Here is a 25621-nt window from a genome sequence, read left to right as displayed (position 1 = left end):
ACAGGTCACAAATCTTCCTTTTTTCAATTCTGATCACTGTGCATTTACTAATAATAGTTCTACCTACTCAAAAGACGTTCATCAGCATTCAAACCAGACAGAAAGAATCATACTAACTGACAAACTCAGATAATTTAAGTTATGAAGATATGGAAGCCAAGACTGCAAAGTGATCGACAACTTGGTGTTTGGTATGGCTACATGGCTCTTTCCAGCTGTTGGGTCCATGTTTCTGATTTCCATGGGATATATTGACCCTGGAAAGTGGTCTGTAGTTGTGGAGGGTGGTGCCCATAGATGGATGTAGGGGGGTGTGTGTGGGGGAGGTCGCACCCCCTGAGATTAGAAAAGCTCTACTACCATATAACTAATTGCCTAGAAAAATCTTCAAACTATAAGGACTCGCACCCCCAATATTTTTAGCAAACTTCCACTACCGCACCTCCAAAATTGTCACAACTATAGTAAAAAAACATTTTAGAAATTCTTCGAAGTAAAAAATATGAAATCCATTTTCTTAATGTAAGTGCTGTGGAAATTGGATTTAATGTTTTTTACTTCGAAGAATTTCTTATATAAGGCACTTATTAAACTATATATGTATTCTAGCTCCTATATTAAGAAAATGGATTTAATGTTCTTTACTTCGAAGAATTTCTTAAATGTCACTTCTCGTTTATAAAAATAGATGTAAAGAGATCGATTACATATAAACTAGCAAATATTCCTGCCAATGGCTGGGCTTACTATATATTTCCTATTAATTAGTAATTGTGGGTAACAAATAGTAAGATAAGTGAACCTAGTAGCCTTCTTTATTCCTATTCCCTGTACATGGTATATTGGTACCACTTCATTATTTGTATTTCCTTTAGATTCTTTGGAGTTGTCAGTCCTACAAATGGTAAAATGACATATGATCGAGCTTATGTTGGATTCAATTATAAGAGTAGCTAGAGTTTAATACAACATGGGGAAATGATATGTTGTTATAGCATCTTCTAGTGCATATCATGCTGAAATTCAGTAGTACCAAAATATTACATAACTTAGTATTGTAATATGGATGAGATTGTTATAAGAAAAATAAACAAGAAAGTATAAATAATGTCTTTTGGGGATTTTATTGGGGGTTTTTAGGTATTGGTCCTAGTTGATAATAGGAAATTAAACATTAAGGACCAAATAATGTATAATTAAGGATTGGTCTTACTCCTGTCACTTGACTAGTTTGACCATAGGTTGACTGCTACTTGACTCAAATCATAAAAATTGGTATAATGTCTGAAATACCCATCACATGGCAAACACATGTTTCTTATTATTTCCCCAATTAAAAAGATTCCACGTGTAATAATCTTACGTATAATCCAATGACTAATAGGTTATGTCTTCTTCATTCAAACTCTCAAAAAGCAAATCTAATAAGCATAAGAAGAAACGTATGAAATACCCATCACCACCTCCTCTGTTGACTTTCCCACCTACTTCATCAACTTTGAGAAAGCAATTGATGAAGGTTTTTTCCATTGCCTCTTCCAATCATCCATGATGCTACCATTACTCAACCCTTGTTTCAATATCTCTATCTCCTCAATTAGAGTTGAATGCCTACGATCACAGCAATAATTTGCAACCTGCATAGTCAATGAAGTATTACAGAGTTACACTTGAAACCTATATATGTGCTTGAAATCAACTTCAACATTATATAAACAAGAACAAAATATTGCCTGGAACCTCCATGACCATCTGACTCCAAAGAAATGATCGAGTTGTAGCGTGACTGAGCCTTTGGTTCATTCCCTCCAATACACGGGTATCAAGGAGCATCTCAAGTGGAATTTTCAAAAGTTGGGGTATTGCAATAACAACACCCTCCATCTCCAGTCTTGTCCTACAAATGGAAACAAACCCCCAAAGAGGAATGCAATCTAATTTAAAAATGCCTCGATTGCCTATTTCACTAATTTTCTTCTCCTAGGGTAAGTTAAGATCGAATGGATTAGTGGGTTAAGATGGAATTAGTGGGGTAAGTTAAAAAACTGAAATAAGCACAAATACACAATCAAGATTGGGAAAGATAAAATCAAATTGGGTATTAACTTTAGTTTTATATCATTGAAAAAAAAATTGTATTAACTTTAGTTTCAATTATTTCATTAATCCGATCAAATTTTTTGTTTGTTTTAGATTCCTCGAGATATGTGTTTCCATTTCATTTTGTGAGATAGACGGCACGAGATTAAAACACTAAAAGCATGACACGTATAAAACCATTCCCTAATTCTAAAGGCTCTAATTCAACGCCACACTGAAGGGTATGATAGGAATTTGAGAAATATAAACAGATTGGTCACGACCAAACTTCTTAAAAGACGAAACTGGGACCAATCCCTAATTACACATTATTTAGCCCTTAATGTCTAATTTCCTATTATCAACTAGGACCAATACCTACATTTTATTGGGACTAATTAATCAAGGGAGCAACCAAAATAAGAATACTCACCAAAATAAAGATGAAACAATATCTAATCAAAATATGTTGCTTCTATAAAGTGACAAAGTTATGATCAATTTTGGCCGTACCTCTGGTTATGCAACACAACTAACACAAGAACTTAGTTTAGCTTAAAATCAATTAAAGTGGTAAACAATTATACTGAGTAATGAAACCTCGAGCAAATGTGTTTTCTAAAACTCATTTTAGGTTTGACATCTTGTGGATTAGTTAATGGATAATTTTCAAACATGGACTTTACTTTAACCATTGGAATGGGAAGCATTGAGTTGAATTTAGTTGTACCAAATCCAAAACATCTTAGAAGAACAAATACCAAATGATGGTGGCCTTTAGGTCCACTAAAATAACGGTAAAGTTGTCTTTGTTTTCGTTTTGGAGAGCAAGTTTAGATATGCACCCTTCTACTACTCGAGTGGCTGGATGAACTCTTCAGCTCCAGCTCTTTCTGCAAGAGTTTAAATACCATTCTTTTTGTGCCAGAGATGGTTCCTTCTTCGAGCCACACCACACCCTATTGCTGCAACATAACGATCATACTAGGAGTGTTCATGGGTCGGTTCCGGTTTGGTTTTTATCGGTTTCGATTTTATTTTTAACGATTCCTATCGGGTTCGGTTCTTTCAGGTTTTTTCTTGTATTTAGAAAACCCAGACCCATACCCATTAATTAAGTCGGTTCGGGTTTGGGTTTCAATTTCTTCTCGGGTTATACATTAGTATTACTAAAATAATATTTTTAATTATGTACGTAATCGATATAAAAGTTGGTTTTTAGTGTGACAACCTAATATTTTTGTCATCTCATAAAAAGTAATGGTTCTAAATTCAATAGTCTTTGAAAGTTATCTAAAAACTTTATATACATCTCATAAATTGTACATACACATGTATTTTAAATTGAACATGTGTACATTATACTATATACGTATACGCGTCATATATAAATATATATCACATTAAATTTTAACGTACATGTAGAGTTATATAGTTAGCATTGCACGTATTAGATCATTATCCTATTCATGTAATATAACAAACATGTACACATTTATCAGTTAATATATCTGATGTATTAGTTAATTCATAGTATACATGTATGTAGACGTTGATATTATTATTAACATTTATAAAACACATGTTTAACGTAATGTTATATAAAACATGTATTTAATAACACATATATTATATTTAGTAGACTTTTATACATCTAACAACAAAAACTATATATTTGTTTATTTAGTGTAATATAATAGTAAACTGTATATATCAAAATCATAATAATCAGTTCCGATTTCAGTACCCATCGGTTTTTTACTATTCAGTTCAAACGGTTTCGGTTATTTATCGATTCGGTTCTTGAAGACCCACTTTTAATAGGTCTAATATTTTAAGACCCAGAACCTCTATAAACGGTTCAAGTTCGGTTTCAGGTAATTGGGTACCCATGCACACCCCTAGATCATCACTGCAATACCATTACTGCTATTGAAGTGATAATGTACAATCTCAAACAAATAAAAAACCAAAAACTAAGAAAACCCAAATTCACAAAAATAAATAAAATTGCGAAACTAATCCAAACAATATCATATAATAAATTGCTATAATATATTCATTATGTTCTCTCAATTCTCAACCCATGTTATCCAAAACTCAAGGTTAATTTGAAAAATTAAACAAACCCCAATTAATCATAAATTTAGAAGGAAAAAGAATTCTTACCGATTTCTTAATACTTCAACACTAACTTGAAGATTCAACACCATCATTTTAGTTGGTCTCTGAGACAATTGTAGATAAGGAGGTCGCTGATGCTGAATTGCCTTCAGAGGATTCCTTGCATGAGATTGAGATTGTTACCCCAGTTGGGAAAACTTTGGAAGTGGAGGTAGATTTACAGATTGAGAAGGATGAAGATATGGGGGATATTTGGGAACATAATGAATTATATAGAGAGGTTTCTGGACCCACTTCAACATCTGAAGGCCCATAATCTTTTAGGAGTTTTAGTGGGAAGAGTGAAGAAGGTGGCAATGGTAATGGAAGCCTTTCAAGATTGTCTGGACTGGGTTGTTCTGCCAAGCGTTCATTGACTGCAATTCTTGATGAGTTCTGGGGGCTGTTGTATGACTTCCATGGGCAAGCAACTAAATAAGCGAAAATGAAGAACCTGGACGTTTTGTTTGGCATTGATTTAAAACCAACTACTCCTTCAATACAAGTGAATTCCACAATGACCTTATCTTCAGGATACTTCCCTACAGTGGCAGAAAGAGGAGCTGCACTTCCATTTAGTTCAAATATTTACAACTCTCCTAAGCAACAGAGGATAGCTAGCGGTATAGAGTCACCTTATGGATTGCAAACAGGATCCCCAATGTGGTCGACTAATACGCAATATATTCGATGGATATATTCAAAGTCAGTCCTGCAGTGTATAAGATTTTGGCGAGATGCATTATTCTAGTTTGCGCCTGCCAGCATCACCTGAAGGGTGGGATGACCAGCCACACCTATATATTAAGAAAATGTATTTAATGTTTTTTACTTCAAAGAATTTCTAAAATGTCTCTTCTCGTTTATAACAATATATAAACTAGCAAATATGTCCACCGATGGCTGGGCTTGCAACATATTTCCTGTTAATTAGTAATTTTTGGTAACAACCAATAAGATAAGTGAACCTAGTAGCCTTCTTCACTCTCATTCCATGTACATGGTATATATTGTTACCGCTTTAATTCATTGTTTTCATTGCCTTCAGATTATTTTGGAGTTGTGAGTCCTACAAATATGGTAAAATAAACATATGAGCTTATATTGGATTCAATGGTAAGAGTATTTATAAACGAGAAGTGACATTTAAGAAAATTTTCGAAGTAAAAAATATTAAATCTATTTTTTTAATGTAGGTGCTAGAATACATATATCTATTAAACTATATATGTATTCTAGCACCTATATTAAGAAAATGGATTTAATATTTTTTACTTCGAAGAATTTCTTAAATGTCACCTATTAAACTATATATGTATTCTAGCACCTGCATTAAGAAAATTGATTTAATGTTTTTTACTTCGAAGAATTTCTTATATAAGGCACTTATTAAACTATATATGTATTCTAGCACCTATATTAAGAAAATGGATTTAATGTTCTTTACTTCAAAGAATTTCTTAAATGTCACTTCTCGTTTATAAAAATATATAGATGTAAAGATATTACATATAAACTAGCAAATATGCCCGCCGATGGCTGGGCTTGTTATATATTTCCTATTAATTAGTAATTGTTGGTAACAAATAATAAGATAAGTGAACCTAGTAGCCTTCTTTATTCTCATTCCCTGTACATGGTATATTGGTACCGCTTTATTATTTGTATTGCCTTCAGATTCTTTGGAGTTATCAGTCCTACAAATGGTAAAATAAACATATGAGTTTATGTTGGATTCAATGATAAGAGTAGCTAGAGTTTAATACAACATGGGGAAATGATATGTTGTTATAGCACCTTATGGTGCATATCATGCTGAAATTCTGTAGTACCAAAATATTACATAACACAATATTGTAATATGGATGAGAGTGTTATAAGAAAAATAAACAATAAAGTATAAATGTCTTTTGGAAATTTTATTGGGGGTTTTTAGGTATTGGTCCTAGTTGATAATAAGAAATTAGACATTAAGGACCAAATAATGTATAATTACATATTGGTCTTACTCCCGTCACTTAACTAGTTTGACCATAGGTTGACTGTTACTTGACTCAAATCATAAAAATTGATATAATGTCTGAAATACCCATCACATGGCAAACACATGTTTCTTATTTTTCCCCAATTAAAAAGATGTCACGTGTAATAATCTTACATATAATCCAACAACTAATAGGTTATGTCTTCTTCATTCAAACTCTTAAAAAGCAAATCTAATAAGCATAAGAAGAAACGTATGAAATACCCATCACCACCTCCTCTGTTGACTTTTCCACCAACTTCATCAACTTTGATAAAGCAATTGATGAAGGTTTTTTTTTCCATTGTCTCTTCCAATCATCCATGATGCTACCATTACTCAACCCTTGTTTCAATATCTCTATATTCTCAATTGGAGTTGAATGCATACGATCACAGTAGTAATTTGCAACCTGCATATAGTCAATGGAGTATTACATAGTTACACTTGAAACATATATATGTGCTTGAAATCAACTTCAACATTATATAAACAAGAACAAAATATTACCTGGAACTTCCATGATCATCTGACTCCAAAGAAATGACCTGTAGTGTGACTGAGCCTTTGGTTCATTCCCTCCAATACACGGGTATCAAGGAGCATCTCAAGTGGAATTTTCAAAAGTCGGGGTATTGCAATAACAACGCCCTCCATCTCTGGTCTTGTCCTACAAATGGAAACAGACCCCCAAAGAGGAATGCAATCTAATTACAAAATGCCTCAATTGCCTATTCCACTAATTTTCTTCTCCTGGGGTAAGTTAAGATAGAATGAATTAGTGGGTTAAGATGGAATTAGTGGGGTAAGTTTAAAAACTGAAATAAACACAAATACACAATCAAGAATGGGAATGATAAGATCAAATTGGGTATTAACTTTAGTTTTATATCATTGAAAAAAAAATTGTATTAACTTTAGTTTCAATTATGTCATTAACTCAATCAAATTTTTTGTTTGTTTGTTTGTTTAGAGTTAGTTAGCACTGCACGAATTCGATCATTATCCTATTCGTGTAATATAGCAAACATGTACACGTTTATCAGTTAATATATCTGATGTATTAGTTAATTCATAGTATACATGTATGTAGACATTGATATTATTATTAACATTTATAAAACACATGTTTAACGTAATATTATATAAAACATGTATTTAATAACACACATTATATTTAGTAGACTTTTATACATCTAACAACAAAAACTATATATTATAATTAATGTTTGGGTGTGCGTTTATTTAGTGTAGTATAATACTAAACTATATATATCAAAATCATAATAATCAGTTCCTGTTTCAGTTCAGATACCCATCGGTTTTTTACTATATTCAGTTCAAATGGTTTCAGGTTCTTTATTGGTTCGGTTCTTGAAGACCCACTTTTAATGCGTCTAACATTTTAAGACCCAGAACCTCTTTAAATGGTTCCAGTTCGATTTTGGGTAATTGGGTACCCATGCACACCCGTAGATCATACTGCAGTGCTATTACTACTATTGAAGCAATAAGGTACAGTCTCAAACAAATAAAAATCCAAAAACTAAGAAAACCCAATTTCACAAAAATAAATAAAATTGCGAAACTAATCCAAACAATATTATATAACAAATTGCTATAATATATTCATTATGTACAATAATATATTCGTTATGTTCTCTCAATTCTCAACCCATGTTATCCAAAACTCAAGATTAATTTGAAAAATTAAACAAACCCCAATTAATCATAAATTTAGAAGGAAAAAGAATTTTTACCAATTTCTTAATCTGATTGCTCGTCCCAAATAAGTTATCAAATCAAGAATAACCATCACTAATACAAAATTCAGTTGAAGGAAGGTAAAATTAAAGTTGAAAAGTAGCATTTTAAAGATCGTGCTTACTTATTTTGTATTGGGCGATGGTTAGTTTAACATATAAATACAAAAAGTTTAAGATCGATTATTTCCTTTAAATTGTTGTAAGCATGATTATGTTAGCTTGGATAAAGACGCCAACCGTGTGTTTGGGTTGCTATGTAGATATGTTAGAGATATATCCATAGATTATATTAACTGGTTAATTGTAATAGTCACAACCATTTCTTGTTGTGACATTCTTCTACCTAATCAAATTTAAGAAATCTTTATTTGCGTTTGAAAAAATTGTTAGAGATATATCGCTATAACTTGAAAAACTCTTCTCTCATCACCCATCAATCAATCAAGACAATCAGGGAGTGCATTCCCAACTAAAATAGAAAAACTAATGCCCCTAAAAACAAATAAATACTTTGTAAGACAAGCGGTTTATCACATGGAATGAAGTCGGAATGATCTCATCTCTAATGAAACCTCCTTATATCCTTTATACAAATCTCCATTACATAATTTATCAAAGTCGAATGCATTAGCCTCTTCATTAGGGTTGTCAATGGGCCAGACCTGAACAGGACACACCTAGGTCCAGGCCCGACCCAGAACATATACGAATTTTCGAGTCCAGGCCCAGTCTAGGTCTTATTGGACAAGTTCAAATTTGAGCCAGGCCTAGGTCCGTTAGCAATATACATGGAAACTATTTTTTTTTCCTAAAAATCAATCAAATTTATAAGTAACAAGAGTCAAACCCTTATCTCTTATGTGGCAAGCACAACAATGACCAACATTGTTTCCAATTTTCTATGTACAATATTAGTAAATATATTACTAATATTAACTATAAAACACACAAATCTACCATAGATTTCGGGCCAGACCATTATCAGACCGGACAATAATATGTCCAGACCTGGCCCAATAATCTTATTAGACTAAATGTGAAGTCTAAGTCATTATCTTATCATTTTGGTTTCAATTCGGCTTCAGGCTTGTCCCGCCCCATTGACAGGTCTACTCCTCATCCCCTTGCTCATCACCTTTTGAAAGCGTTCCCTGCCCGACTCGCCATCAAAGCATCTTTCTTAGCCTATTGCATTGCTCGGTTCTGGTCCACCAACTTCTCTATCATCAACTGAAACTCTTCCAGTACTACAACATGGGAGAGAGTTATAGCCACGTGATCAACAACAATCTTCACAATTTTCCAATTCCTGATAGCTCCAAACTCTAGCATTGTCACTCGAAAGAACCAAAACAAGAATCACATATATATAACACGTTTGGATCAGTTATGGCGTTCATCTTTTAAAGTTCGACACCCTTAGCATTCGAATAGCAGCCACAGCACCAAGCTCATTAGCCCACTACTACTTGCAGCCCCAAGAGACGAGTTCGGTCTTAGTATCTTCTCTCCTCCAACAAGCAACAGATGAGCGCCCTCTGATCGAAGTCCACGTTGCGCTAAATTGCATCCGTTTTCTTGTGTGACTACATTAATTGAACCTAGCCTAAAAGAAGCTTGTTCCGGCCGTAGGAAACTTGCAAGCATATGCTTCTAAGCCCACATACTTACTAATAGCGGCACTAGCCTTGTTCACTGCTTTCATCTTTCCATCGAATATGCCACGCTACTACAAACAAGATGAAAAAATGCCCCGTACTATAGAAGAAGAGAAAAACAAATAAACAATTGTAACAATATATTGAAGTAGTAGAGATTACATATAAATAATGAGACGTATGGTACGAGCTTATATATATATTGTTTTATCTAAATATATCATATTGAAAACAAATATGAACTATTGAGGAGTGTGTTGCCAATGAGAGACATACAAAAGTTTTCATGGTACGGTACTATACGATGAAAAGAAATGACGAAAAAAATAAAAACATTTGGAGCCTATGATACCATAAATTATTTTTCACTTCTCGAACTATTTTTTCCAATTCAATTATATCATTTATGTGTGAAACTCCGGCCATAACATAATCGAAAGATAATACAAGACGTGTGATTTGCTTATGTATCGTTCCTTTACATAATAGTGATTTTCGAGATTTGCTTTATTATTTGATTATTTGGTTTAAAAATTATAAGTTTTTATTTGATTATTTTTTATTCCACACGGTCAGTTGTTATACAACTAGTAACAATCTTGTCTTGCCATCAAAGTGGCGCACCAAATTTAACACCAAAATTGCATCCCATTGAGCCTGTTGCACAAAATTGGTCCAACCCAACTTAGAAATAAATAACTATGAAAGTGGCATTTCATAGAGTTGTAACACTTTAGTTGATTATTTTCGGAGGCTTTTAGGTATTGAAAATGGTTATTTAGGGATAGGTCCTAAAATTATCGATTATTAGGCTTTAAACCTACTTCTATCGATTGACCTTGAGTCATCTCAGTTGACTGTGGTCAACCCATTTTATAATAATATAATTTTCGTTTTTTATAAAAATAGCCAAACTACCTTTGAGTGGGCTTGACCAGACTATCTCTAAAATGGAAAGCCCATGAGTTTTATTCCAAACTACAACATCTCCATCGTAAATAAATTCTTCAACAACAAACACCACACCATAACAGGCTATTTGCAACGGCAAAAAAGCGTTGCTAATAATAATTTTCGCAACGCTTTTTAAGCGTTGCAAATATGGCGTCGGTAAAGTGTTGGAAATATTTGCAACGCTTAAAAAGCGTTGCAAACAGAAATTTCCAACGCTTAAAAAGCGTTGCAAGCAGAACTTTCCAACGCTTATTATAACTATTGCGTACACATATTTAAAACCTTTGCAACGCTTTTTAAGCGTTGGTAATTTGTTAAAATTTTTACCAACAGTTTTTAACCGTTGCAAAGTTGTTAGTTAATTTAAAAAAAATAATTTAAAATTCGTTTGTAACGGTTATAAACCGTTGCTGATGGGTTGCTATTAAAAAAATAATAATTTCTCATATTTTGTAGCGAGACCAACTAAACCTACAATAAACAATAAATACAAGAATGGTTTCATTGTTTTTCTTCTTAAAGCGATAAGCCAAATAAGCAGCAGTAGGCTCATTACAAGAATGGTTTCATTGTTTTTCTTCTCAAAACCATAAGCCAAATAAACAGCAGTAGGCTCATTGATAATACGCAGTCTTGCTAGCTTTATTGTCAATTACAACCCATGATGACCCTGGGGGTAATGCTTTAAGACTTCATCCAACTCTTGGAATTCAAAATCCTAATGAATGAACCAACATAATAAACATGTCAATCCAACAAGATAAATGAGGCACTTGAGAGATCCTCCATCGTCGTATAAAAAAAAATATTACCTCCAAAATAGTGTCAGCACCAAACTCCTTTCTCCACTGAATCATTTCAGCCCACATGTGCTTTGCTTTCTCAACGTCCATCTTTCTTGCTTTTAAGAATCTGCAATTTAAATAATCCATTAGCATGCAAACAAACAAACAAAAAACACACATACATACAGAACCCATAAGAGAATTGATATTCACAAATTTAATTGAGCAATTATCATCAAACTTTTCATTACCAGACAAGCATATGCTCATTAGAAGGGAGGCAAAATGTCAACCTTGAGAACTTTAAGTTAAAAAAAGTATTGTCTCCATTATAACCTCAAACTTGACATAACATAAACATTCTAAAAATACTAATGTATGCAGACATGAAGAAATAAAAAAATTATTCCTTTTAACAAAAGGTATGATAGAGAGAGTACCTCAACATCATGTGATAATTGTCATGTCTTGCAGGCAAAATTCATCAAAAATCAATGCTTGACGAAATGAATCTACAGCCTACAGCTCCTCAACGTCCCAAACATCCTCAATTGAAACACAACTAACTCGAGGGTCGCTTTTCCTTCGACTGCTCTTTTTCTTAAGGGAATGTCTAAATTTGGTGGACGCATTGATTGCTTTCTTCCTCAAAGATCCAATTCTTGTCATCCTTTCATCTTCTGAATTTTCAAAATCTGACTTCCTTTCTCTTCGTTCTTCATGGCTCCTTTCTCTTCGTTTGTCATGGCTAGAGAACCCCTCAAAACTTGCAACGTAATACACATAAGACATGAACTATTCAACATCAAAACCTGCATGCAACTCTTCCAAATAAATCAATAAAAAATGGTCAAACCACAGCCTTCACGAGAGGGTGGAGTGTTGAACAGATTAATTGATTGAGTTCATTAATATTTGTGAATAGGTGTATGATGATGCTACGACAATAAAGATGAAAAGGAAAGAAGACAAAATTCCTAATATATAACAAATAAAAGTATCCTTTCCTTCCCAATAAATAAACAGAACACTCTAACAAACTAAAAACTAAAAACACTAGAATATCTTCCCAACCAACAAACATAGGTTATGATAAAAACATTATGGAACTCATAGAATGATCACTTTAGGGTTTTCACCAAAACTACTCATGCCAACAATATTCCCAAGATCGTTCTATAAAAGCGTTAAAGCAGTAAATAAACTTCCAATTGTAGAAAAATAAAATGAAACTCAATCATTTACACACACACACTAACATAAAAAGAAGTTCCGGAGAAAATAATGTACATTACCAATATTAAAAAGAAACCTTACCGATCCATAAACTAGCCTCCATCTGAAGAAATATAAGCTTTGGTAACAATAAGCTAGGTTCATATCAAGAAGAACTTGTACAACTTCAAGAAGAATACCATGTTTGTTTGCACTATCAACCTTCATTACAAAGTAAACAAAAATCAGGGAAAATGCCAACCGGATACAAACACCCGTGATTCATAAAAGGGAAATAAAACAAGGCTTACTCTAATAACTGTTGCAATCTTGCTAGCTTCATTGTCAATTACAACCCTGAAAAGTACAAAGAGAACATAATAAGTTTTCATACAACTCATTATACTGGGTTGTCTTAAAAGTGACTTTTTAACTACATGGAAAAAAGTAAATTTTGTACCTGGGTGGATTCATTCTTCTTATGAATTTCTCATATTCATCTTTTGGATCCCATGAACAACTGATGTCATACTCTGAAAAATTTAATAATCATGTTTACAGTTAATTAGAAACAACCCCCCAGGATTGGATATCACATACCAAAAAAATAGTGAAAGAACAAAAAACTGAATTAATTGAAGAAAACCCATCAACCAAAACAAGACCACCCCATAAGTGACTAATTCAACAAGAAAGGAACTAGAAAACCCTTTAAAAACAACCAGTTAAAAAAGTGATTAGAAAAAAAAAACGAACCCATTAGAGTCACAGAACAATTGGAAACGAGAAGAAAAGAGACATACCCATTATAAAATCAAATTCCTTGCTTCTCACGAAACAAAACAAAAAAGTTTCCTTAACCACTGACTAGTCTCTCTGTTTATTAAAGAAACTTATAAACAGAAACCTCTCTGTAGATTCTGAAAACAGTAGTACAACAAGAAGAAAGTAACTGAGTTTTCTCTCTTCTTCTTCTTCTTCTCTTCTCGCTTGGTGTGCTTTTATTTATTTACTAAGGAAGTCTAAACTTCACTGCGTATTAAATGAGTTTCCAAAATTTGTAGAGTTATATATACTATTTGAGCAAGAATGTATTCTTTATTATATAGCTATATATGTTTATTCATTTAGGATCAGTGAGGCCGGAGTGCCAGGCTAACTATAAACCTAGACACCCTAGAATCACTCGTCTTTTCGTGTGGTGGGGAAGTATGTAGTTGATGTTTCATATATTAGAGATGAAGTAAGCGATGTGGTTGCAATTTGCAAGTGCCTCAAGTGGCGGTGCCTATGCACCTAGCATAGGCCAACTAAATTAGGTTTAATTTGGGTCCCCAAGTACTCCCAACACAAACAGACACTTCTAAGTTGTAAGTTGGAATAGCTCATGAAGCTTCATTCACACTTTCAATTTTTAGAAAGTGGAAATTTCAGCCTTTCATAAACAATTTAAACCGCAAACGAACAAAGACATACACAATCAAAACCATAACACAACTGGCAAGTGTCAACCAAGCTAGGATGTTAAAAAGTAAAGAAAATAGTGCAATAGTGCAAAGTCCATTCTAATAAAATCTATTTATCCAAAAAAAATATACGGACGCATGGATACGAATCGACCAAACTTGGATCTAAAGCAAGAATTGTGTAATTCTAATAATTTTAAAAGTAAAAATTTAACCAACATACGAAATTTAGTGAAAAAGAGATCAGCCCAGATCTATTAGTCAAAAACCAAAAGCAGGGGGCATCTATAATTCAGTAGCTTTGATTATGACAGTCATAAACTAGAGTCTTAAATCATTAATTATTAAAACTTTTACATTTCATCTTCAGAGATCTTGGGTCCATTTCACACGCATTTGCTTACTACATTCACTAAAAGTCATAAAGGAAGAAAAAAAACACGAGTACATGACCACTCACCTAACATAGTAACATGGGAAAAAAAAAGGAGAAAGCTACAAACAATCAATCATAGACATATAATTTATTACTTTATTCATACAGAAGAAAACTCCTTCCAATACCTATGATCATTCCTTTCATTCCCACTTGCTCAAAAATATAGTCTAGTGAAACTAACAAAATTTATATAGGAGCAAAACACATGGTCGTTAAAATTATGTGTATACTTGTTTATTAACAAGAATGGGCTCGAAAAGAAATGAGAGATCCAATAAAAATAAGTTGTGTAAATGCTATGCAAAAAAGACCCCAAGATGGAAAAAAAAAAAAAAACTCTTGCTTGGTCATTTATAAGAAAAAAAGTCAGAGAAGATGAAGAAAAAGAAGGTGGTACCTGAATTTAGTGGTGGTCTTTTTGTCTTTCTTTGGAAAGAGAAGAGAAATGAAAAGACTTTGAAGAATAAGAGAAAAAAATGGGATATGAGCTGCAAACTCAGCCATTAATTCCACATGCCACGAGGTTTGGATACAAAGGAGTAGTGATGTTTAAGTTACAAGTAGTCTCACATAAGAAAATATGATTTATGGACTCCACAAACATGTATGAAGCCAATACGTGGAATGTTCACAGTAAAATCCTTACCCTAAACCAATTGTGAACAACACTTTCACAATATTGACCACACAACTACAAAACAGAACACACCCTAAGGAAATCACAACAATATAAGGCATATTATACATGTGTAATTTTAAAACCTTAGAAGATTCGGAATGAGCTCATAGTGCATATAAAAGATTGAGGTTCAATTACCTCCATATTTTCATCAACAACACACACTTGAACTAATGCTTCTGTATTGTCTTGACAAAGGACCATCTCACAATCGACAGCAACCATGGAATTTGATTTTACTGCCTTTGAAGATTTACCTAGTTTTGTGGCAACCCACTCCTGTTTATCGTTCCACAATTATAAAGCAGCAGAATTAGTCATGTTTACCGACTAATGTTACTAACAGGATGGTAATCATTTGAATTGTAAAACTAGTACACTAGTAATATATCTTTTACTAAAAGCAAAGTTCTAAAGCATTTGTACATAAATTGAGGACAGATGACTGCTAGATTACCATTGACATAAAATATATAAGCAAGTAATAAAATAGGATATGACCTCATTCTTGGATGGGAATGAGTAGTTCAACAAGTAGTCTGGGTGTTGAATTGTTGATCAAACCAGTTTATGCACTACCACAATAACAACCAAACAGGGGTTAAAAATTTACAATATACAAAAGCAGGTCAAATATTGTAATGTCCAACCAAGCCCCCTTTTTTGGGGATTCGCTACGTAGAGCTCTCTCGACAGTTGTTTGATCTGCTGCACATTTTGTGATACACCGAACCATTGTTGCAAAAAAACTGAATGAGAGAGAGCAAAAAGTTGTAAACGCGTGCTTGACCCATAGAGAAGAAGCTAATTATTATTAGTTACCTTTAAATCTTCCTCCTTTGAGAATGTTCTAAGAAAAGCAACTAAGTCATCGACCGATCTCTTTTTGCAGGATCACTCATACTAGTTCCCATCTTTGTATCATGAGCAGTCAAGAAGTCCTTCCATCCCCTTTAGTCCTTGCTTTTTGTGCCATCTTCACCACACCAACAAGAACCTACCACATTAACAATTTTTTTTTGTCATTCATAACTAAACATGTTCTTGATTCATTTTGAAACAAAAACGAGAACAAAATCAATTACAAATTAAAGTAAAGTTTGAAACTTTATGTTAAAATTAATACCTGATTGAATTTGAAGTAAAATTAATTAGACTTCGAGGAGAAGCATAGATTTGGAGGATTGATTGATTTTTGATTGGTTGAATGATGGTGGTTTTTGAGGAAAGAGAAATAAGAAAGTGATCTGAAGAAGGAGACCAAGCAAAAAAAAAAGACTATTGAAGACAGAACTGCGAAATCAAGTCATCATTTGTATTATTACTTCATACAAGTCAAGCATTTGAAGAGAGAGAACTGAAAATTTGAGGAGTGCGAGAATGCGAGATCTATTTTTCAATTTTAGGGATCTGCGACGGTGAGAGAGAGAAGAGAGAAGAGAGAAGAGAGAAGAGAAAGTTATGTTTTATACTTAGACCGAAATAATAGAGCGCGATTTTTATTGTTTCTCTCTTTCGCGAAATTTTAATTTGTAACACTTCTCAAACGCTTTGTAAGCATTAGCAATTAATTCATGAAATTCACTGAAATAACGCAACGCTTTACAACATTACTAACGCTTATATAGCGTTGGCAACTTACTAACGGTAAATAACCGTTGCAAAGCAAAAAAGGTACATGTTGCAAATATCCTATTATGGTGTAGTGAAACTTCTCTATAGATTTCTTTTGTGATAACTAGAAGTCAGATGCAAAAAAATTTCCAGCCAATGATACCTTCTCACCCAGTTTAAATGGAGGCAGACCTTTGTAAGGGCACGAGCCACAACGGAATGCATCACCTAGACCACAACTACCACATGAGGACTGAGGATTCTCAATCTGGTCCATAGTGAGTCCCAACTTCTCCACTTTCTCCACTGCCTCAGCACGTCCACAACTACAATTTTTGCATGCTTTCCTTGTGCTTCCAACTTCACAATCATCAACTGGTAGCAATTGTGGTTTCTTCAAGTCTTCTTCCGTTAAAAGATCGACTATCTTCATCAATCAGATCCAAATCATCGTCAATCTGTACTTTGGGCAGACTCTTTGTAGACTTTTTTTATTGTAAAGGAGGACCCATCTTCCACGAAGGCTTATTGGCCCTAATTGTGAAGGAATTGAGATTTTCCAATGATACTTTTGCATCTAGAAATCCCGCCTGCAATAACCTACGCTTAAGAGAGGAAACTATCTCATCTTTGTTCACTGCGACTGACTGAGACTTTTGAAAGGTAACTGCACCACCAGGCTTTAACGCTCTAAACATCTCTTCGAGCAACTCATGACCAGGAAGCTAGCTTGTGTGTCGTCAAGACAAAGACAACAGCATCCAGTGAGGAAGATGTAATTGGCAACTATTTTAAAGATAAAGCTTGTGTGATAATTAAGAGATCGTTCTGTTCAATTCCTTTAACCCCATGCTCTTCAATTGCATTCAAAACTGCACTGACAGGCATGACCACATTGTCTGTAAGTGCTAGAACACTTCCGTTCATCTCAGCAGTATCCTGAGAAATAGATCCCATTTAGTTTTGATCGAAATTTTTCCAAGATTTGACTTTGGTTTTTTTTTTTTTGGGTGTCAAAAATGAGGATTTGATGAAGCAGTTTTTGCGAGTCGCGAACGCGTTTGAGTGTTGGGATTAAAGTGAAATTTGGAATAAAACTCATGGGCATTCCATTTTAGAGATAGTCTGGTCAAGCCCGCTCAAGAGTAGTTTGGCCATTTTTATAAAAAAACAAAAATTATATTATTATAAAATGGGTTGACCACGGTCAACTGAGATAACTCAAGGTCAATTGATAGAAGTAGGACTAAAGCCTAATAATCAATAATTTTAGGACCTATTCCTAAATATCCCTAAATAAGTAGGACCAATCCCTAAATAGCCCTATTGAAAAAAAGTACTTGCTATAGCACCTTCCATTTTGGGTTGGGCGGATCCCAAATTTGTTTTTTACCATTTTCCAAAAAAAAAAAAATTATTATAAAATTACTATTGACCTAAAAAACATATTTTCCAGTTATCTCTGTCAAAAAAGAAAAGTTGTTTTCGGTTGGAGAGTTGTTTTTCCAGTTTTGTTAAGAAATCGGTTTTGGATGTAGGGCCAACACAATTAATTGAACCCGAACACAAAATGGGTCCGTGTCCCACCCAAAAGAACCATCAGTGTTTAATATCGACACTGATATTTGAGCTATATAAAAAAATAAAAAAATAAAAAAATTGGCGGACAGAGAAAAGAGGATCATCCTGATACAAAAATGGGAGTCCACGGACTATGGGAACTCCTCTCACCAGTCGGTCGTCGTGTTTCTGTAGAAACACTAGCTGGAAAGAAACTCGCTATAGGTAAATTAAAAAAACACAAAACCCTAACCCTAATTTTTAAAATTACAATTATACCCTATTAATTGTCATCTGATTATGTTTATTTTAGATGCAAGTATATGGATGGTACAATTTATTAAAGCAATGAGAGATGAAAAGGGAGAGATGGCACGAAATGCGCATATTTTGGGATTTTTTAGAAGGATATGTAAGTTATTGTTTCTTAGGACTATGCCCGTTTTCGTGTTTGATGGGGGTACGCCTGCGATTAAACGTCGTACGGTTATTGCTAGACGGAGGTTTAAAGAAAATGCCCAGGGGAAAATTCGTAAAACTGCTGAGAAATTGCTACTTAATCATGTAAGTATGGGTGTTTTTTGGAATTTTGATTGATTTGTGTTTTTATTTTGATTGATTTGTATTTTATTTTTCTAGTTAAAGGTGATGAGAGTGAAGGAGTTGGCGGAGAAGCTTGAGGAACAAAGGAAGGAAAATGAAATTAAGGGGAAGAATGTTGTTGGGGAAATAGAGAAGGATATTGAGAAGGGGAAAGATGTTGCATTGGAATTGGAGAAGGCGAAGGTTGATTTGAAGGGGAAGGGTGTTTTGTTGGAAGATGATGAAGTGGGAGGTGATAGTATGAAAGGGAATGGTACTACTTCTCAGTGGTATGATCAGCAAACACTTGATGCAATGTAAGTTTTTGAACATATGGTTGTTTTAGTAGACTTATTTTTAGTCGCTGTGAATTGTTTTGACGAGTTGGTTTAGGTTGGCAGCATCTCTTGCAGCAGAGGAGGATGGGGGGTCCGGTGGTACTGCATCGAATTCTGATCACAATGGCATTTCTGAGGAAGGTGATGGGGATGGAGATGAAGAAATGATACTTGTATGTACTTACTTGTTTTATGTTTATTACACTTTTCTTGATTTGGGTTGGTCGTGGTTTCAACAGTCTCGCTTCTATTTTGGCAAAATCCTGGTCAGTGGTAAAAATGCAACCATGCTACTTTATGTGCTTTGTTTAAGCTAATCTTAAGGTTAAGCATTTTCGTGTACGAGCAGTTTCAATATAAAACACAAAACTAAGATTTTTCTTCTTTTAGTTCAATTTCTTATTTTCTTTCCATTATTTGATTATTTTATGTATTTGAAATATCAGGATTCTCGAGGTTGAAAAAGTTAAGCTAATACTCGTGCATACATGATGTGTTCATTGGACTTTTGTTGCTCTTATGCTGTTAGTTGATCCTTCTCTTTTGACAATTAACATGTCCTTCAACTTTTCTTGCCTATATTCACCTGGTCGTTGGACACTTGGTCATAGTCATTACCTTTTGGTAACTCAACATGCAATTTAGTGGTAGACTCAACTTGATTGGATAAGTATTTGAATATTTTTGGACATTAAGTACAAAGATCACCAGATTTTATAAAACTGAGAGCTTATCCTAATAATCTCCTTCTTTATGATTTTCTTCTATCTATTAAAGTTAAGAGAATATTGTTATTGTTATTTATTCAACCACGAAGAGATACTTTAAGCTTTATGTTTCTTTTTCATCCTTTCTGTAAACTCGCAAACTTCATGCTAGTATAAGAAGCAATAATAGAGTGACTTTGAATCTCTGGCATCTTGAACTATGCAGAGGTTGAATGTTGACATAAATCTAATAGCTTCAGATGTATAACGGAAGCTATGAAAATTTGTTGTTGATGTGCTGGTGGTTGGGTACATACGTTTTTCAGTTGAAAATTGTTGGGGATGGCTTAGGGTTGCTTCTATACTTCAGTTGGTGGTTGGAGATGGATCGATTTTCAAGAAATAAGGGACGATATGGGAAGAAGATATATCATCATTTTCAATTGTTGGGGATATATTTTGCAAATTTTATAACTTCTATAATTAAATAAAATTTCAAAGTGACAATCTTGGCATTGTTGCCAAATTTTATCCTCATTAGTCATACACGCAGACCTGCTTAAGCATGAAAATGAACAGTTTGCATAAATTTAGGATCACAATTCATGGTAATTATAGTATTTGATGATCCAACTTTGTAGTTTGTAAGTTTGCTCCCATTAGTAATAGGTATGTTTTGTCTCTTTATGATAAATAATTAAATAGTCTCCGGGGATGTACTATGGTTCAAGGATTGCCTCTGTAAAGCACTTTTGTATGGTAGCACTAGTCGTACTTTTAAGCATACAGTAATATAACTCTACTTTAGTAGGTGACTTGACCTTTTCTAATTGGTTCAGCCTGTAATGCATGGCAAAGTTGATCCAGCCATCTTAGCTGCTCTGCCTCCCTCTATGCAACTAGATCTTCTTGTTCAGGTATGTATTTGGACCTCAATATTTGTTTATTTTTGTTTTTAGTAGTCTATAATACATTTTTTATATATTTTCGTATTTGATAGATGAGAGAGAGATTGATGGCAGAAAACAGGCAGAAGTATCAGAAAGTAAAGAAGGTAATACCTTATATGGTAGCACCCTTTAACCATTATTTGTGCACATCAACTTCTTACATGCACATTAAAATATTAAATCATTCTTCCAGATAGGCAGTTTAGTTAGTTTGTTTGTTTGTGTTTGTTTGTCCTTTGTTGTTGTTTCCCACTTTCCCAGCATGATATTTATTTACGATTATGCCATACTACCTGAAGACCGAACCCATCATCGTGCACAAATAACCGTGGATTCCTTCAGGTCATAAGAGATGACATGAAAACATAAAGGGAACCATTACATTTTTTTTTTGTGCACTACACTAAGCTTCCTTTGAGATGGATTAAAATTTAGTCATTTACTATGTTCCATAGGCACAATGGTTGAAGAGAAAGGGTAAATATAAGAAAATTGTTGGTGGATGTGGTAACTGTTACCATATGAGTGTCTGGAAATTTACTTCGTACAATCGACCTTATTTTCAATATTTTGTACAAACGCATTATTGAAAATTCCTACAATCACTTACCAAATCTATAATTTACAATACATTAAGCTTTAATTATGTGTCTCGTAAAATGCCTTCTCTTTTTTATTTCAGTTATTTCTTGCAAGTGCAGAATCAAAAAATCTTGTATATAGTTCTACCTCGAGTTTATTGAGTAAAATACATCTTTTGCATTGATTTAGTTTGCTCATTTTCGAACTGTAAGTCTCTATTCATTGGCTTTGATTAATGCAGGCCCCTGAAAAATTTTCTGAGCTACAAATACAGTCTTATCTCAAAACTGTCGCGTTTCGCCGTGAAATAAATGAGGTACAGAAATCTGCTGCTGGGAAGGGAGTGGGTGGGGTGCAGACTTCACGAATAGCCTCTGAAGCGAATAGAGAATACATATTTTCATCATCATTTACTGGAGATAAACAGTGAGTGAACGTCTGTCAAGCGTCTTATTTTATAGTCTGTGGATTAGTATTTTAGATTTTATACATGTTGAAGGTTTTTTTGGGCAGTCCCATTATATTTTTAGATAATTAGACACTATTTTATTGTGCCCCACAAAAAATTTCCATAAATTGCTTTTTACATTTAATCAGAACACTAACATCTGCTGGAGTTGAGCGAGATGGAGACACATCTACATCATCATCTACAAATCACATTTCAGCTGTCCCTCAGCCTAGTATTGAAACAGAGTCTGGGCGAGATGTACCTGAAAGTCATCTGAATGATGTTGAGACATATGTTGATGAGAGAGGGCGCCTCCGCGTTAGCAGGGTAAGAGCAATGGGGATTCGTATGACCCGAGATTTGCAACGGAATTTGGATCTCATGAAAGAGATCGAGCAAGAGAAGAGGGAGGACAACCATTCTGAAAGTAGAGAGGCTATCTTCAACAAAATTGTATTCGGTTGCCCTGAAGCCTTTTCCGTAAACAACCACAACCTGGATGCTACTGAGGGCAGAAATGGTGTAATTAGTAACTCTGACGATGATGGTACTGATGCAATGGAAGAAAGCAGGACTTCTCAGACCTTAGAAAACAGAACTGGCTTGAAGGTATCATTCTTTGAAGATGACACGGGAAGCAAAAGTACAGAGGATGATGATTTATTTACGTACTTAGTAGCAGGAAGTTCAGTCGCTCTATCTCCTGCTAAGAATGATTTGTCTGGTGAACATCCTTCTGATACTGCATCAGTTTGTTTGTGGGAGGATGGAATTAATGATGAACAAGGTGTTAGCTTTAGCAATGTTGTTAAGGAGGAAAATCAGCTGTCTTTGGGAAAAGAAACTAATAAAGATGAAGATGAAGTGGAATGGGAGGAAGTAGTGTGTGATGTTAGTGGAAATGCTTTACCATGTCTCGATGCAAATAACAAAGCTATGTCAAGGGGTTCTTTAATGGAAGAAGCTGATCTGGAAGAAGCAATTAGGAGAAGTATTGAGGATTTCGCGAGAGATGAGTTAAAGTTCACATCTTCTGGAAAAGAAAACGTTGAAATTTCCAGAGAAATGGATCAGCAGAACAGATTGATTCCTGATTTGATTCTTGAAAAAGATGAAATAGATTCACTTAATTTGCCCGCAGAAAAAGATATCAGACCATGCAAAACATCATACAAGGCTGCCGTAGGAGTAAAAGAGCTGGATCATGTGGTTAAAAATGATAACACGAAAATCATTGAATCCCCACACGTAGAAGTTTCATTTTCTGTAGAAGTTGAAAGTGGGAGTGAAGAAAAAGAAACACTGATGCATAGACCGTGTGAAGGAAACTTGGTCTTTGAACATGGGATCTTGAGCAAAGCGACCACTGAACTTGGCAGTGCTCACAGGGAAACACCCTACATTCATCCAGTTAGTCCTGCGGAACCAAAGGCTGTTCTCTTGATTGTTAACCAAGTTTTGGATACTTCTGTGGATGGTGCAAAAGAAAGTAACTTTGTTGGGTCAATCTGTAGCTCTAAGGTTACTTCTCATGTTTCTGCTGCATTGATGGGTGATACCACTGAGGAAAATCTTGTTGGTGCTTACCAAAATTATTTTGAAGCTGCACCAAGGTGTCATTCACTTGCGACAACCGAAGCTGCTAATTATCCGGAGAAACATTCTGCAAAAGAATTAGCAACTTCAGTCCACTTAGAGCAGATTCGGGTTTCAGAAAATGGTTTGGATGTCCCTGCTGAGGAAATGAGGCACAACATAAATAATTCTACAATCCAAAACAACGTTGAGGTCCCAATAGAAGTTTCAGAGGGTAGTTTAGATGAAGAGATGCTACAACTAAGACAAGAGCGTATAAATTTAGGAGAGGAGCAAAGAAAGCTTGAACGTAATGCAGAATCTGTCACTAGTGAGATGTTTGCAGAATGTCAGGTCTCTGCTTAAACTTATAAATTAGTATTCATTAATATAGAATTCTACCAGTTTCTTTATAGTGACACAAAGGAGGTTCTTATCCTCTTTGAACGGGAGTTCTCCATAAGTAGGTCTCTGTGTGAAAGTGCAGGGATCTTGCTAGTCTCAGTTGCAAAATTTTGTTAAATATCTCTAACCGGCAGGTTGATACTGTATACTACTTTTTGTTTTTGTCTGTGGTATTTATTCCTTCTTGGTACAGCATGAATAGTCTTTTCTGTGTCATTATTATCAGATTGCTGTCTTCGTTATTAATACCTATTTTTCCGCAATCATTGATAACCAACCCACTGAAACCAAAACTATGGCATAGCAGCGATGAACCCAAGGTCTAGACATTAAGCACGATTCTCTTCTTAAAGTTCCGTCAAGCATTAAGAAACTCTGATATTATGGTGATAATTGTACTTTTGTTATTGGTATTTGCATTCACAACATTTTACTTAAGCCTACTTTGGGTATATCCTTATTAACAAAAAGGAAATAAATGCTGTAAAGCAATTTATGTCAGTAAGAATTTAAGTGTCAAGTTATTTCTAAACATCATATTCATTATGATAATTGATTAATTTATGCGCTTTCAGTACTAACTGATGCATCCTATAGTTGATCATCCCCAAATTAATTACTATTATTATTAGTAATTTTAGGGATTTTTAGGAATTGAGTCTAATTAGTGTTTTAGAGTGTTTTAGGCTATTTCTATTTTTAGGATTATTTTAATTACGAATTTAATGTTTCTATTTTGATTAGAATTGGTTTCAAAGCAGTAGAAAGCTATAAATTGAGTTGTAGGCCATTGGCCATAGTCAGTGTGGATGAATAATAAAGTTTGAGTGTTAGAGAAAGGTTTTCTAATTCTTGAGTGAGAGTTCGTGTTCTTCGCGAGGAACAAGGTTGTCGAACCCTAAAATCGACATAGACATTGGAATTAGGTTCCAAAGTCATATTTTGGTCATACTTGACCATCACCAACTCTCGGAGATTAATTACGGAAGCAATGATTTGCTTGGCCTGGTCACTTGGTCAGATTCACGGACCAAACAGTATAAGCTGTAACCCATTGTTTAATAGTTTGAATACTGAAGACTCAAATTATACCGGAAGCCGCATATGTTTATCTTTTCTGTTATGTGAATTGTTTTGGCGAAACTCAAAAGTAGAGATGCATGGGATGTTGTTGCAGAGAAGAGTTGAAGTTTTTCAGTATTCGGCCTATGATTATGGAAGTGTTCATCTCACTATGATTAATAGGCAACATTTTGAATATAACAAAGTGTCCAATATTAGGCATCAATTAGTGCCTGATTGAAAATCTGTATATATTGTTGGATACAGCTGTTTAACCTGAATGCTTAACGGGATTTTTGTTTGGTGGTTGCTAGGAACTACTGCAAATGTTTGGCTTGCCATATATTATTGCGCCTATGGAAGCTGAAGCTCAATGTGCTTATATGGAATTAACAGATCTTGTTGATGGTGTTGTTACTGATGATTCAGATGTGTTCTTGTTTGGGGCCCGAAGTGTTTACAAGAATATCTTTGATGATCGCAAGTATGTTGAGACATACTTTATGAAGGTCTGCATCTAAGAGATGTGATTATTTTGTATATTTTCCTGACTGTTTGATGATATATC

General features: G+C 34.3%; 2 protein-coding genes, 2 long non-coding RNA genes and 1 pseudogene across 5 annotated transcripts in view; 1 reads left to right on the top strand and 4 right to left on the bottom strand.

The window, feature by feature from the left end:
• Positions 1-11120: 11120 nt before the first annotated feature.
• LOC147523259 (uncharacterized) lies at positions 11121-12202 on the bottom strand. Its single transcript, XR_015196202.1, has 3 exons — positions 11869-12202; positions 11456-11555; positions 11121-11361 (listed from the first exon to the last, which is right to left on the bottom strand). It is a non-coding gene; the product is annotated as an uncharacterized LOC147523259 (long non-coding RNA).
• Positions 12203-12538: 336 nt separating this feature from the next.
• Positions 12539-13643, bottom strand: LOC147523258 (ACT domain-containing protein ACR4-like). Its single transcript, XM_086570132.1, has 5 exons — positions 13447-13643; positions 13104-13176; positions 12955-13000; positions 12746-12865; positions 12539-12604 (listed from the first exon to the last, which is right to left on the bottom strand). Exons 1-5 carry the CDS (start codon positions 13448-13450, stop codon positions 12539-12541), a joined length of 309 nt encoding a protein of 102 aa, XP_086426258.1. The 5' UTR covers positions 13451-13643.
• A 1518-nt stretch (positions 13644-15161) lies between these two features.
• LOC147523257 (uncharacterized) lies at positions 15162-15843 on the bottom strand. The gene is made up of 2 exons (XR_015196201.1): positions 15729-15843; positions 15162-15506 (listed from the first exon to the last, which is right to left on the bottom strand). It is a non-coding gene; the product is annotated as an uncharacterized LOC147523257 (long non-coding RNA).
• A 1098-nt stretch (positions 15844-16941) lies between these two features.
• Positions 16942-17871, bottom strand: LOC147523256 (anamorsin homolog pseudogene; annotated as a pseudogene).
• Positions 17872-18203: 332 nt separating this feature from the next.
• UVH3 (5'-3' exonuclease family protein) overlaps positions 18204-25621 on the top strand; it is an 11081-nt gene continuing 3663 nt past the window's right edge. The window contains exons 1-9 of one of the 2 annotated variants that reach the window (XM_086597954.1): positions 18204-18626; positions 18715-18965; positions 19041-19300; positions 19377-19494; positions 20868-20945; positions 21029-21082; positions 21802-21986; positions 22158-23940; positions 25368-25562. In XM_086597954.1, the coding sequence (XP_086454080.1) occupies positions 18539-18626; positions 18715-18965; positions 19041-19300; positions 19377-19494; positions 20868-20945; positions 21029-21082; positions 21802-21986; positions 22158-23940; positions 25368-25562 (3012 nt within the window). In that variant the 5' untranslated portion in view covers positions 18204-18538. The remainder of the gene's footprint in view (positions 18627-18714; positions 18966-19040; positions 19301-19376; positions 19495-20867; positions 20946-21028; positions 21083-21801; positions 21987-22157; positions 23941-25367; positions 25563-25621) is intronic. The other variant, XM_086597959.1, reaches the window with a different exon arrangement.

Source organism: Coptis chinensis, chromosome 1, assembly GCF_015680905.1.
Source record: "Coptis chinensis isolate HL-2020 chromosome 1, ASM1568090v1, whole genome shotgun sequence".
Lineage (NCBI taxonomy): Eukaryota > Viridiplantae > Streptophyta > Magnoliopsida > Ranunculales > Ranunculaceae > Coptis > Coptis chinensis.
This window is presented reverse-complemented; position numbering and strand designations above follow the sequence as displayed.

What these genes read in the sequence shown, in the direction of transcription:
- LOC147523258 (XM_086570132.1), bottom strand. An exon ending in AGATTGCAACAGTTATTAGA is followed by an intron (nt 12,866 to 12,954) that starts GTAAGCCTTGTT and finishes TTTGTAATGAAG; the next exon opens with GTTGATAGTGCAAACAAACA. An exon ending in GGAGGCTAGTTTATGGATCG is followed by an intron (nt 12,605 to 12,745) that starts GTAAGGTTTCTT and finishes ACGCTTTTATAG; the next exon opens with AACGATCTTGGGAATATTGT.